Below are 14,505 nucleotides of genomic sequence, written 5' to 3'. Positions count from 1 at the left end.
GAATGCCAAATGTTATTTTGTTGTAAAATTTGAGCTCAAATTCCATTTGAATTCTAAACATTGAGGAGACATCATCATTAACTTTTTTCCTTGGTGGCGCTGATGTGGCGGAGTTATCCCCTCTGCTAAAATTCAAATGCAAAACCTCTTTTTTGGGATTTTTTTTGGAGAAGAAGAGTGGAATTTGTTGGTCTTATATAATCATTGTTTTTTTCCTTTCTTTCTGTCTCTTCTCTTTCTATCTCTTTAACCACCCATTTTGATAATGACACTCAAATATTTTCAAACATCTTCTAGCAACCCAATAGCAACCCAATGCCCTACTCCTTTTTTCCTTTTAACTACCACTCTTCTCCCCTAGACAAGCCTACACAACTTACACGCTTGTTACCTCCCCCTTTGACTACTTCTTCCACTAAAATCCTAGCAACCAAACAGAGCCGCTGTGAAAAAATCATCTACCGTTTTAAACTTTGTTTCAGGCCCATCTTATCTCAAAAGAAACATAACATAAGTTACTTTGTTTTGGTGGGACCATTTGCGCCCGACTTAGTATATGTCCAATCAAGTCTCCTCTGTTTACTACTCTAATGAGACGAGTCTCACCATAAATTCCCTCCTGATTTTTCTAGTAACTACAAACCAGCAAGGCATTAGCAAAAACCCTTTGCGCTCTAACTGGAGCACGTGCTACAAAAACCCTGCATTTCCTCGAGCTCAGAAACAATGGCCGCCTTAGAGATATTCATCTCCCACATTCGCCGCTATTGCACAAAACCCTCTCCTTCTCAAATCTCCATTCTCCTCCGCTCATCTTCATCTCCCTCACCTTCTTTCATCTCAGATTTAGGGTTTCACAAACGATCCTCGTCCTCAACTCTAGGGTTCAAATCCTCAAATTTCACTTCCAGATTCATTCTTCTAGGGTTTCCAAGGTCATTTTCTTCATCTTCTTCATCCGATATCGGATCTGAAGATTCAGCTAAAACTCCAAAACCTTCTCCAATTATCAAACCAGTTTCATACCCTACAAAACCTAAAGATCCCTCTTCAGAACATGAAAGCCCTAATCAGCCTTCTCCACTAGAAAAACCTTTACCGCCGCGAAGGCCGCGAGAGGTGGCCGGAAGTGCTGTTTTCCGGCAGCCGGAAACTGATTCCGAGAGGGGAACAGATCCAGGATCACAGCCGTGGACTCGCGAAGACATTCGATATGTGAAGGATGTTCCATCTATATCGCCTGTTTCTTATCCGACACGAGTAGCTCCGCTTCCTGAAGATAGGGTTTCAGTAGAGGAAGCGCCAAAGGAAGAGTTGAAAGAAGAGGAAAGAAAGGAGAATGTGCAAATGGAGCAAGAAAAGAGGAGGATTGAAACTAATGTTAGGTTAAGGAGGGTTCTTAGGGTTGAAGAGGAAGAGGTTCCCTTTCCTATGCTTATCAAGGCGGAGAAGAAGAAGGAGAAAGTTGTTATGGACTTGCTGGATGCCATTAAGGAAGTCAAGGTCAGTATGTGCTTCTCCTGTATGTCTCTTTTTAGTTTCCCAATTTTATTTCTGTTTCATCTTTTGTTAGAAACTCTAATCAATTTATTACTCACTTCGTTGTGGCTACAAAGAAAAAACTACAAACACTTAATAGAGAAAATTACTATGATTTGTGGACATGGACACTCCGTGTCGGACACGGCAAACCCCCAAACTTTAGAAACGGGGACACTTCTAAAATAGACCGTATATGTAATCATGATTTGTGGATATGGATTCGTGTGTCCAGTTTCGATGTGGATACGAGTTGTCTAAATGGGGTAAACACAATATTCAATAAAAAGCATAATATCACACTTGACACGGTACAAAAACATGTCCACACACCCACAATAAGTCTAACACTTCTAGCAATACAAGTAAAAGTGTCCAAAGAAGTGTCGACACGTGTGGACACGTGTGTCGTGTCGGACACTGCCGGACACGTGAGTCGGCAATAAATTTGAAGTGTCGGCCAAATTATAGGAAAATTGGGGGTTGTGAAATGAAATGATATTACATTCAAAAGAGCTCTGTTTAGCTAAGGCAGCCTACTTGATGTAATGGCCTGCATATTTAGAAGCAAAAAAGAAGAGGGTGGGTTTAGAGTTAGATCATTGAAAGATTCGGCGTATGCACTGATAGTAATGCTCATATGGAGAATGTTTTGGTAATAGGTCTCTAATTACTGCAGAACTGAAGGCAAAGTGCATTTCTTATGCATATTATATTTTGGAATGCTCTGTGAGGTGAAGATGTTGTTCCTTTGAGACAATTGCAAATCTAAATGAAAGAAATATGCATTTGTTTGGAGGGAAAACAAACTGATCCAAATAACTGGGTTACTGTTAAAAGAATCATTATAAATGTACAGAACCTTACAAGTTAACATATCAAGGGGAGGCTATGATAGTGAAAAGGTACTATGGTAACAATCTAGTAGGAGGCCCGAATGATAAGATGTCTACATCTCGGTATGTCTTCTTATTGAAAGGGGGGGGGGGGGGGGGGGGGGGGGGGGGTAATATTCTGGTCTATTAAAAGCAAATTGTGTTATGGAGAATAATAAAAGAGCATAACCTGTCGATTCGTTTTTTTATCAATCTGTGAGAGTTATTTGGCCTTGCCTTTATGATGTACTTTCTGGTTAATTTTATATTATGGGACTTGTTGTGCTTTGGCTTACAAAATCCAAAAAGATGTGGCCCAATGAAATTGGAAATTATGTTGTTGGGCTCAAGACAACTAGAAGCCTGAAGCATGGCATGTACTTGCGCCACAGCCTCCCCACTATGCCTTGAGTTTGTCATCCACTATTCTTTGAATAAACAGTTAAAAGTACAATCTTGTTTTAAACTTGATGGTCGGAGGTTATTTGCTTGCACTGTATTTTTTCTCTTCTTACGATGGCGTGGTCATGGAAACTTGTATGGTGTCTTTGGGAGTTGTTAAGTAGTCCTTTCGTCATTAATTTTCTACACTGATTCCTTTGTTGCCGTTCAAAATTATTGCTAATTTCTTCTGTCACTTCTAGTTATTGTTCAGGCTAATGCCAAGCGGAATTTTATTGAAACTGTTGAAGCACATGTGAACTTGGGTGTCAATCCTCGTCGAGGAGACCAGGTACAGTTTTCACGATCCTATCCTTGTGATTCAGCTTAGTAAAGTTGTAACATATTTTGCTCGAAGTGTTCCTATTTGGCATGATTATGATACGAAAGCTTTACTTCATTTACTGTTGTGTTTGTGACCCATTTTCTGTTGTAACTCTGTGACATAAATTCGGCCGAAATTATTGATATAATAAAGTATTACTTTTTTTTTTCTAGCACCGGATTTCGGCCAAGGCCGAATTGGGACCGAAACCAAAATTTAAAACCATGGTCTAGACTTGACCTTTAGTTTGTGGCTTCGAGCATTGGTATCCCCATAAATCTCTTCCCAGCATAATTGCTGTTTTAGATAGTAATGGTTCATATTTTTTGATATAATTTTGATATTAATCAGAATCTAGTAGTCACAATTGGCAAAAGCCATGCGGCAACTGTTTCACCATGAAACTTGTGCCGGCAGGTGGAGGATACTCCTTGCAAACAAATATTTTTACGTTCACTTCCCTGTAGACTGCTAAAAATTGAAACTCCATAAAAAATGGAAAAAATAGCTAGTCCAAAGTCTTCAACTTGCAAGGGTTGGGGCTTCACTGTCTGTCTGGACTTTGACTTCTTATAAGTTGGGGGTTCACTATCTGTCTGGACTTTGACTTCTTATAAATGATCACCATCCATAATGGGTAAGGTTATGGTATCCAACCTTTTGGAAAATAGGATACCATCACACAGTTTTTGACTTTTTTCTACTGAATTTATATGAACATTCCCAAGGAATTTTTACATGGTGTCCGGGCATTTCTGTGCGTAATCAAGGTGCCACACTTGATATTTGTTCCAACAGCGTCCGACTTTATGAGAGGGGCTGTCATTGGTGGATCAAACACGAAGGGTGGAAACCTTAGTTTCAAAACTCCCCCGCATCATTGTTGACTCGTCTGAGGTGACTCCTTTTTACCTTGGCCGCATTCTTGTCCGAGTCTGTGTTTTTCCATACAAAGTCAATCAAAACTCCTTTGACTCTGTCGAGTACCGCGTCAGCCAAGTACTGGGCCGCATCGTGCCGAGTTGACTAGGATTTGCTTTGGCCGCATTTTGACCCGCATCCGCATTTGAAACACTGGTGGAAACTACGCCATAACCCCATCACGTGCATGTCGTACACAATATAATTTCGCCCCAAGTAAGTTGGTCAGAATACTATTAGAAGATAGAGACTTGGTTGTCCCTAAATGCATTTAAGTTACATGTCAACAACGAACTAGGGTACCTGAAACGGATAATGGACTATCAGTAGTTATGGTATCCCTGACGAGTTCTTTAAATGTGAGAATTACCCATGTTCACATGGCCTTGAACCGGACAACAACTCTTTAAAAAAATCAGTTTTTTTGTGAACTTATTTCTTTTTTTCTTTTTCTTTATTTTTTGGAGAAGTAACAATTTTATTAAGATCTGAACATGAATTACATTACAGAGGATGGGGCATCCCTCCCAATGCAATACATACGCAGCAAAAGGTCCAAAACCACTAGCCCATACCCCAAATACATAGACAGATCTACGTACCTCCCAGTCCAGGATCAACACTTGGTCTAATTTAAATACAAATGCGGTGAACTAAAATCAAACACCAAGACGGATAGGAGTGATTTCATTGCGGACTGATCCTTAGCCATCTAGTCGGAGAAGATCCAAACTGCTCCCTCCATGTCAGCCCCTACTTTGGCAAGCTTGTCGGCTTCTTCATTGGCCGATCTTCTCATATGATTAGGTGTTAGCTTAATGACTGCAACCAAATATCTAATTGATTATGTTAAGTGGCAGGTTTATGGCTGTAAATTCATTTTACAGTCCTTGCATCATTTTCCCAGGTAGAAGAGCGATGGATGGTTCCTGGTTCTTTTTTGTGTTTATTTTCCATATCATGAACTAGGTTCTTGAATTTAATGACCTTTTTTATTGAATCCGGTGTTGACTTGGTCAAACCATTTGAATGTTGGTTTTTTCTTCTTCAAGAATGTCCCTGGGGAGACTATTCTGAGTCTTCCAGACTCAACTGAGATTTTCAGGACTGAGCCTAGTATTACAATTTCTAGATTTCATCGGAAGTTTTAAGAACTTGATCCAGGGATGGCTGAATCTTTGGATGTTATGCTGTTTTTTTAACATTCTTACAGCTTGCTTCTTTTTGCTTCTTAGTTTCTGCTCCCTTGTCTCTCAGGGGTTTATTATTTTGAAGATCATTAGGTGTGCACATTTCTCATGCCCACTCAAAACTTTTATTTATCAGTATCTTAAATATTTTAGTAGGACTACTACTTCGATTGTATTCAGAGTTACCTGATATCTGAATTGAATTGTAGATGGTACGTGGTGCTGCAACCTTGCCTCATGGTACTGGAAAGGTACTACTATTCCTTGCCTTTAGCAGGGTATGGTTGGTCATAATATATATATATATTTGAATATATGGTGGCCATAACATTATTGCTTCAATAGATGTTGCTGTAATTTTTTCTACTTAATGATAAGTTATCATTTCTTCAGATGGTCAGGATAGCTGTATTTGCAGAAGGGACGGCAGCAGATGAAGCTAGAGCTGCAGGAGCTGATATAGTTGGTGGAGATGAACTTATTGAGGAAATCAGGAAAGGTACTTCACTGGAATCCATGTTCTGAATTCCCGTAATAAGTATCACGGATATTGTATGCAAGGAAGCTTCAGTTTTCCGCTTTAGAGACATAACCTCTGATTTTGTAATACTGGCATCTGCAAATTAGGATTTTATAGGTTGTTTTCTTATTGAGGTGCCGTGTCCCCTCCTCTCAAAAAATAGCATTCAATTAGTCAATTGGTTTATTATCCTTGTATTGTACTCTCTTTTACATATTTTAGCTCTGAAGCATGGTTCCGAATTTCCACCAAAACATGATTTTGCTGAAAAAATTCCGAACTTTTTATGGTTTTCTAAAACAGGTTTTTGTAGAAAAATCCTTTAGAAAAGCAGGAAAAAATGTGTTTGTTTGATTTGCTGAGTTTTTTTTAATTTATTTACAGCAGATTTGGGCTGTATTTTTTCGTTTTGAAAAAAAAAAATAGCTTTATACATTGTAAATCAAAGCATCTTTCAGTTTTTTCTTTTCATTTTGACCATTTTGGTCAAATTTTGGGAATTTAAGTTTCAAAAATTCGACAATAACAATGAAGTGAAACGAATCCATTGAGATTTCGTTTCTGTGGGGATGAAAACATAAACATTTTGGTCGTTTCGTGTCAGTTTTGGTATGCTGCTCCGATGGAAATTATTTATGATTGTTGGTTAGAAACGAACTTACTGCGAGTCTATTCAGTGTATGTAAATACTTGGATATGTGCATCTTCTGGTAAGTCTATCGGTCCACACAGTTGTCCGTGTACCAGTAGAAGATTTGGGTACGTCATTGGTGTGGTCATGCAATAATTCTTGCATTCGTAAGAAATATATGTCGGTGCTACATTTTGACCCTTATTGTCATGTAATGTAATGTTGTCCCACTGCCAAAATTAGAAATCTTTTTCTTTAATATGGATCACAAATAGATGTTGAATCAGTTCTAAATTCTTGAATGCAAAACCCCATAGGAGGTGGCAAGCTCAATTTTGACAAGTGTATATCAACTCCCACCTTCATGCCCCGTCTTGGAAAGGTTTGACACTTAGAAACCTATTTTAGTGTGTGGATGCTTAGATACGGGAACTTCTTCTTCATTCAATTTGATATTATCCTCTTCTTAGATTGCAAGGATTCTTGGACCTCGTGGTTTGATGCCCAACCCCAAAGTGAGTCTCTTTACTTTTATTGAATGCTATGAACATCTGGATGAATCATGCTGAGCCCTCACATTTGTTTATTCTACTTTATAGTTGGGATCTGTGACGAGTGATATTGCTGGGGCAGTCAAAGATGCCAAATGTGGCCGTGTTGATTTTAAAATTGACAAAACTGCTATTGTGCATGTAGGCCTTGGAAAGGTATGGTGGGCAACAAATTCTTTGTCATGTTCTATTGAAGAACTGATCAGATTAAACAAATACAATGGTTACCATCTTTATGAAAATCAGCATGACCAGATTTTTATTTTTATTTTTGAAGTGGAAATTTCAATAAGTCCTGATTTTTATGATATTGCATAGAAATGATATGAAGAAGGATAACATGTTTAGTTACAAATTTCTGAGTTGCAAATAATATGCTAAACCTGTGTATTACCATAGTTTTAAATTTCCACTCAAACTGACACGAAACGACTAAAATGTTTCTGTTACCATCTCCACCGAAATGAAATCTCATTGAATTTGCTCAACTTCATTATTTCAGTCGAAATTACTGAAATTTGACCGAAATGGTCGAAACAACAAAGAAATGGAAATATGTTCTAATTTACACGGTATAAAACTGTTTTTTTAACAAAAAAAAATTCTGCCTATTCAGCTGTGAATAGAAAAATCCTGCAAATCAATGAAATAAGTTTTTCCTGCTTTTCCATGGATTTTTTTCCGGTAAACCTTGTTTTGGAAAATCCTAAAATGTTTGAAATTTCTCCTTGAAAACCCTATTTTGAAAAACCTTAAAAAGTTTGGAGTTTTTTTTTTTTTTAAAGTTTTCAACCTTTGATTTGTCGTATTTATAGATAAATTGTCATTCAGATGTAAATGGTGCAAATAGTGGTGCGAATACCATTTGCAAAGGTAGAAAAATAAGATTTTTATCTTTGTCGACATGCTTTACGGTTCCATCCTAGCTGAATCGAAGGTGGGCCCACTTTTCATTTTAATGTGAAGTCACAAGAATTTCAAATTTCAAAACCAATGCATTGTACTAATGATGAGCCTCTAATTAAACAGAGAAAGGGGAAATGTTTTTTTTTTTTTTGCAAGTCATGAAGTCATTTTACTTTACATTTCATTTCATTAATGTAGATAATGATATTTGGTAGGCAACACCATTGGACTTGGACTGCACAACAGAGTAATCATATATTATGTATGGGATGTCAGGTCGGGATATTTATACGGTGTAAGCCCTTGTAGTCCGTTATTTTTCAAAAAGTATTGTACGGACCACACTATAGGATGATCCAAACCGTACATATGATGGGCAATAACGTAAATAGGTTGTGCCCTAAAAATCATTTCCATAGGATGATCCCAACCCTCTGATCTATAGAGGTTGGGATCATCCTATGGGAATGATTTTTAGGGCACAACCTATTTACATTATTGCCCATCATATGTTGTACGGTTTGGATCATCCTATAGTGTGGTCCGCACAGTACTTTTTGAAAAATAAGGGACTATAAGGGCTTACACCGTATAAAATCTTGTCAAATCGGCATGGGACTAATACCACCTCATTAATCTGTGGTACTGACATAAAGTCGCAGCCCTAGGAGGGACGGCGATGACAGGTCCTTGTACTTTTGTATTTATTGTTCCTGACATGTGCTACAACGCATGTCACTAGGTGTTCGATGTGATTAAGCCATTATGGATGGCTTTCTTGCTTAGGTGATGGTTTTTAAGTATGTATTTGTCTTATTGTAACATTTCCCGAAGTTTCTTTTTAAAATTTTATCATTTGCATATGTTTCTATGCTGACCGAAATTTAAAACCTTGGTTCCATTATATCTACAAATTATAGATAATTACCCTTTATTGTGCATTACTTGGATGTTCTAACTAGTATGTATGGATATTGATGTAGCTGAAGATCAATTGACACGCAGAGTTCATGTTAATTCCTGATTGATCTATAGCTAAATACATGCAGGCTCACAAAGTAACAAGTGTTTGTCAAACATGCATGTTCCCTAACTTCTTGTGGTTATGGATGTTGACATGGGTACTTATGACTTTACCTCACATGGGATCATCATTTGCAGGTGAATTTTTCTGAGGCGGCTATACGTGAAAATGTTGGTGCATTTGTGAATGCTCTTTTGCTTGCAAAGCCTGTGGGTTTAAAGAAAAGTAAGTAATATTTGTATCTGCTAACATGCGGTCTTGTGCACTCAATAGCAATGCCAATATGCAAAATGCCAAAATCATGTGTGAACATTTTTGTTAGACGTATATATGTAATCTTGATGCATGGTTAATATAAATAAATTCCTGTGAAATTAAAACACACATGCACAGACATTTATATAAATATGGGAAAAGAATTTGTGAACAAGTTCTTGTCTGAAATATTCCAAATTTCAGAAAGTTTCACTGAACTTTCTGATTGCCATGTCTAAAAGCATGTCTGTGACCAAATAGACTTTCTATTGCCATGTCAATAAGCATTTCAGTGACCTAATTGTCAAAATGTGGCAATTGACAAGAAATGGAGCAATTTTGTTTTGGAATGCGAATGTTCGATGAATCACAAGATCATTCAAGATGAATTGGTGGATTTTTTTTTCTATTATCATCTTTTCTGTATGATCTTATTGTATTTTGGGCATTTTATAGATTATAACAAAGATAGTTCCATCTGCCCAATGGAATCGGTAGAAAGATATGACCGTTGGTTAAGCACATGGTAGTGGTAGGTTAGGAAGTTATTTAGTTATCTATTTTGAATTCAAACACATGTAGTTATAGTTAGTTAAGCACATGTTCTCCATGGTAACTACTTGTAAAGCCCTCTATAAATATATGCAAAGGGCACCCAAATTGTATTGGGTTTTCTCCCTATTTTCATACATTTTCATGGTATCAGAGCCTAAGATCTTGCCCTGATCACAACAAGCGAGTTCATTTTCCGGGGGATGGCAAATCTTGACGTCCGCCTGGCCATGGTAAAACATCCTTCTTTTTTTTCCAAAAAAAAAGAAGAAGTTGAAACCCTTCTCTCAAATCCCAACCGTGCAAATGCATGTTGTGTCATCTTCTATGCTTCGGTGCAATCATGCAAATCCATGTATAAACACATGATGTTGTCTTCTCTCCTTCTTCCTTCTCCAAGAATGTTCTTTCTCATGGCTGAAACCACCGCATCAAAACCCCAACATTTGCCGCTCTGTTGTCCACGTTTGGAGATCAAGATCTCGCCGGGCCGCTGAAACCACCGCATCAAAACCCCAACATTTGCCACTCTGTTGTCCACGTTTGGAGATCAAGATCTCGCCGGGCCACCATCCTTGTCCGTTGCTACCTCCCTCCATTTTGCTACTTGCTTTTATGATCTTCAAATCCGCCCACCCTCGCCTTCAGATTTCAAGGCGTCCTCAACCTTTAGCGCCACCAAATCTATGTGGTTGCTTCAACAACAAATGGTTCCAGTCTCACTTTTCCGCTTGCCGAAGAATCACTCATGGACTTATTGTTGTTTCTTGCACTAGAAATCAAAGGATTGCACTTCGATAACCAATGAAGCACGGATACGGGTACGGGGTGCGGGTACGACACAATACGGGTACGTTGGGAGTACGCTGAATATAATATATTTTTATATTTTGTTATATATTTATAAAAATAAATATTTTGTTAAAGAATTCAAACAATTTAATTGGAGAACAATCAAATAACAATAACATCACCAAAATCTAATATTACTTCTAAGTTGTTAGGTTTTTAATTATGGGATATATATATATTCACTCCCCCCCCACCACCACCACCACGCTTTTGTTAATTCGGACAGCCCCTCTATTGTAAATATGTAATTTTAGATTTAATTTGAACCGGGTGCGCCCCCAAGGGCACCTGAGCAGGGTGTGTACCGGGTACGCACCCAAAGAGCACCCGCACCCGATACACACCCGACACGGGTGCGTGGGCCTCCGGAGAGTACCCGTGCTTCTTAGCCGATAACTCACTTTTCTCCAGATCCTTAACATTTTCAAGCTATTCCATATTCACCCCCCTTCAAAGATGTATAACCATTTTTCCCTTTGCTTGTTGCTTCTCACCACAAAATCCAATGTCACTTAGTCCAATGTTCCATAATGATTGACCGCTTTGATTAGATAGAAATTGTCGTCACCCCCTTCCAAATCATCTCCTTGCAATAAACCTATCCCTATCTATTGATAATGGCACCCTTTTCTTTAAAAGTGTCATCACCTTTATTCTCTTGTCTTCTATCACTCTTCTAGTCTCTAATCGTCATTTTGCTAGACTCTATTCTATTTCTCACCTATTTTCTCTAATTCTCTTTTCTTCGTCCTATTTCTGCTGAGGTACCTAATTTTGGTGCGTGCCCGAAGTACTTTTTCTCCTCAGTTGAGGTACCTCTGTCACGAGGTGCGTGCCTGAGAGATTCATTCAAAATTCCATGTGGATCGGCATTCAAAACCGATGGCCCATTGAAGGCCCACAAATGCCTAATATGGCTAGCTCCATTGTGATCTCTTTCCATGAGGATCGGTATCCAAAACGACCCATGAAGACTTGCCCATGGAGGCTCGAGTTCCAACAAGCCCATTAAGGCTCTTTGCTACTTATCTTGCAAGGGACATTTTCTTCGGCAACCGGCATCAATGATCATATTCAGTGGACATTCGACAAAGGCTTCAATCACTAACATCAAAAGACTTTCATTAGCGGCTGTGTGCGTCAATTGGTGGATTTTAATTTTGTGGGATATTTTATTGTAATCAAACGTATGCCGTTTTTTAATCCACATACGTTTGAGGGGGCATGTTAGAATGTAGTGGATCGATCTAGAAAGATCTGACCGTTGGATCATGGTAGTGGTAGGTTAGGAAGTTATTTAGTTATCTATTTTGAATTCAAACACATGTAGTTATAGTTAGTTAAGCACATGTTCTCCATGGTAACTACTTGTAAAGCCCTCTATAAATATATACAAAGGGCACCCAAATTGTATTGGGTTTTCTCCCTATTTTCATACATTTTCAAACTCAATGTGTCAGCCATCAGTTAGTTTTCAAATAGGTTGTTTTTTTACTCGAAGGGAATTTGCATTTATTATCAATTTATCATGTGTTATACCTTTTTCCCAAAAAAAATGTATTGGCCTAGATTGTTAGGTCAAGAATATTCGGAAGTTATCAAATATATTTATGAGGAAAATAAATTATATAATCATACTTACATTGTAGATATGCCTGGAATGGACGTATCAATCTTTTTCAGAGTTCTCTCAAGATTCATCAACACTCTTGATTTTAGCAGGAACTTATTTCATATCTTGCTAGACTTCTTCATGCTTTGACAACTTATTTCTTTATTGTTGGCAGCTTCAAAATACGCTGGGTACATGAACTCCTTCACATTGAGTAGCACGGTGAGGTTTTACACTTTCTTATTGGTCACTTTGTTAGTGAGTACTAGTTTATTTTAATTGGTAAATAATAAAACTGACAACACAGAAAGAACCAAAAGAGGAAAATAACTGTTCAAATGGCCTCTACCAAAATCAGAAGCCAAGATTCTAACCTCCGGCAAAAACCCTTGTAGTAAATTGCACAGCTTATTCGAACCCACTGTTACCAAGTTTGGCTTCAGAAGAATTCAGCGAAATGTTTCGGAAAAAGACTGGGAAGAAGTCTGAAAATAAACCAGAGTCATTCATTCCCTCCTTAGGTCTTGACTCAAAACACTTTAGACCTGCTCACATACATTTTAAGACCTCTATTTTTCTCTTTTTTTCTCTTAGCCCTTGTTTGGCAAGCTGCTGTAAACTTTTCGATGAGATTTTTAATACTGTCCTATGTTTTTCAAAATAAAGCACATAAAATTTAGGTATATATAATATTAATTCAGCACAACTTAATTCGTATTATGTTAAGTTGTTTTCGTACCTTGGAAAGGTTGTGGGTTGAAATCCCATTCTGCTTTTTAAGATTTTTTGAAATGATTGCCCTATATTAAGAACTAAATGAGACTTAGAAAACTTTAGGTTATTGCTGTTTATCATTAAAATGCCCCTTGCCCAAATTTGCCACCTTATTTGGATAATTTATTCTTAAATTGCCCCCACCCTTTAGAGGATGAGGGAGGGGCAGAGGACCAAGAGAAGTCTCAAGGTCATGACAAGACAGGAAATGGACCAGAATCAGACAATTCCAATAATGGGGAAGAAGCTGAAAGGGACCAAATCAGCAATTCAAAATCTCCAGACACCGATAAAAAAAGCTTACATCATCCTCTAATCAAAATGAAGCGTGGCAGGGAAAGAGCCACCAGAATCTGAGGGAGAGCCAGAGATCTAGGAAGTTGAGTCAGAGGATGATTAACACTCTGGATTATTAGCTGCTCTTGAGATACCTTGTGCTTCCTCTTTGTCTTTGTTCTCTTGGCCTGTTTCCCTATTCTTGTGATAGGGTTAGTGTTTCGTATGCTGATTGTAATATCTTTCTCATTCTAATAAACCGGTAGGGGTCCCCACCAAACCCCAGATTATCTATAAAAAAAAAAAAAAACCCTTTAGAAATAATTTTTCACACTTCTAACTCCATTGTCACTGCCATCTCATGGTGCAACCATTGCAGAGTTTGTTTAATGGCCTTACTGTAGTATTTCTGAACTTAACCGTTTTTAATCAACACATGATTTGCTCAATATGGAACTTAGATCTTTACAGTGTTTGGCTGGAAGATTAAAGATTCTCAGTTATATAGTTGTAATTTTCAAAAAAAGAAAGATTCCATGTCATTACCTTCCAAAGTCCAAACTATCATTCTCTTATTTAATTTCTGATGATTTCTGTTTCAATGGTGGATATGCAGATGGGTCAGGGGTTCCCAGTTTCAATACAGTCGCTATCAATGGCAGCAGATCACTACAACAAGCAGCAACAACTCAAGTAATGGCTGGGTATGCTTTTTTGTAAGAGACTCTGGGGAGGACGAATTATGAAGGTGGGAATTTTGATAGAGATAAAATGTTCATGTGCCAATCTTTCTTTCGTTTTTATAAATTATCATTTGTAATTCTTTTTTTCTAGAGAAGGTCTTGAAAGAATTGTTGGCGATTCAAGAAACAAATCTTGAAAGCATCATCTTTTGCATGTTTCTGAGTTCGGGGTGTAGTGTCAGACAAAAATGGTGTGTGTGTGTGGGGGGGGGGGGGGGGATGTTGGGGTTTATAAAAGTTCACTGATCAGAGTGAGAGTGAGAGTGAGGAGGGGGTGAAAAATATGGAAAAGAACATCTCTACTCAAAAATAGGAGAATTTATATGATGGGTGGCCGTGAAAACACGTGAAGTCTAAAAAAGCAAGTATGGCCCACTTTTTTTTATGATCCAAACCGTTCATCTGTCTGGGCACAACGTAAATAGGTTGTGCCCCAAAAATCAGTTCCATAGGATGATCCTAACCCTGATCTGAATATGGAGATTTCCAAAAATCACTTATGGAATCTTCTACAGATC

General features: G+C 38.0%; 1 protein-coding gene across 1 annotated transcript; it reads left to right on the top strand.

Moving 5' to 3' along the window:
- The first annotated feature begins 641 nt into the window (after positions 1–641).
- Positions 642–14,141, top strand: LOC143890355 (Ribosomal protein L1p/L10e family). The gene is made up of 10 exons (XM_077394997.1): positions 642–1,503; positions 3,070–3,147; positions 5,501–5,542; positions 5,685–5,790; positions 6,760–6,824; positions 6,913–6,957; positions 7,042–7,149; positions 9,061–9,148; positions 12,370–12,416; positions 13,861–14,141. Exons 1-10 carry the CDS (start codon positions 727–729, stop codon positions 13,939–13,941), a joined length of 1,437 nt encoding a protein of 478 aa, XP_077251112.1. The 5' UTR covers positions 642–726; the 3' UTR covers positions 13,942–14,141.
- Positions 14,142–14,505: the final 364 nt, after the last annotated feature.

This window comes from Tasmannia lanceolata, unplaced genomic scaffold, assembly GCF_043159265.1.
Source record: "Tasmannia lanceolata isolate RefF3 unplaced genomic scaffold, GAP_Taslan_0.1 ptg000013l, whole genome shotgun sequence".
In the NCBI taxonomy this organism is placed as follows: domain Eukaryota; kingdom Viridiplantae; phylum Streptophyta; class Magnoliopsida; order Canellales; family Winteraceae; genus Tasmannia; species Tasmannia lanceolata.
Note: the sequence above shows the minus strand (reverse complement) of the source record. Positions and strands in the feature narration are given on the sequence as shown.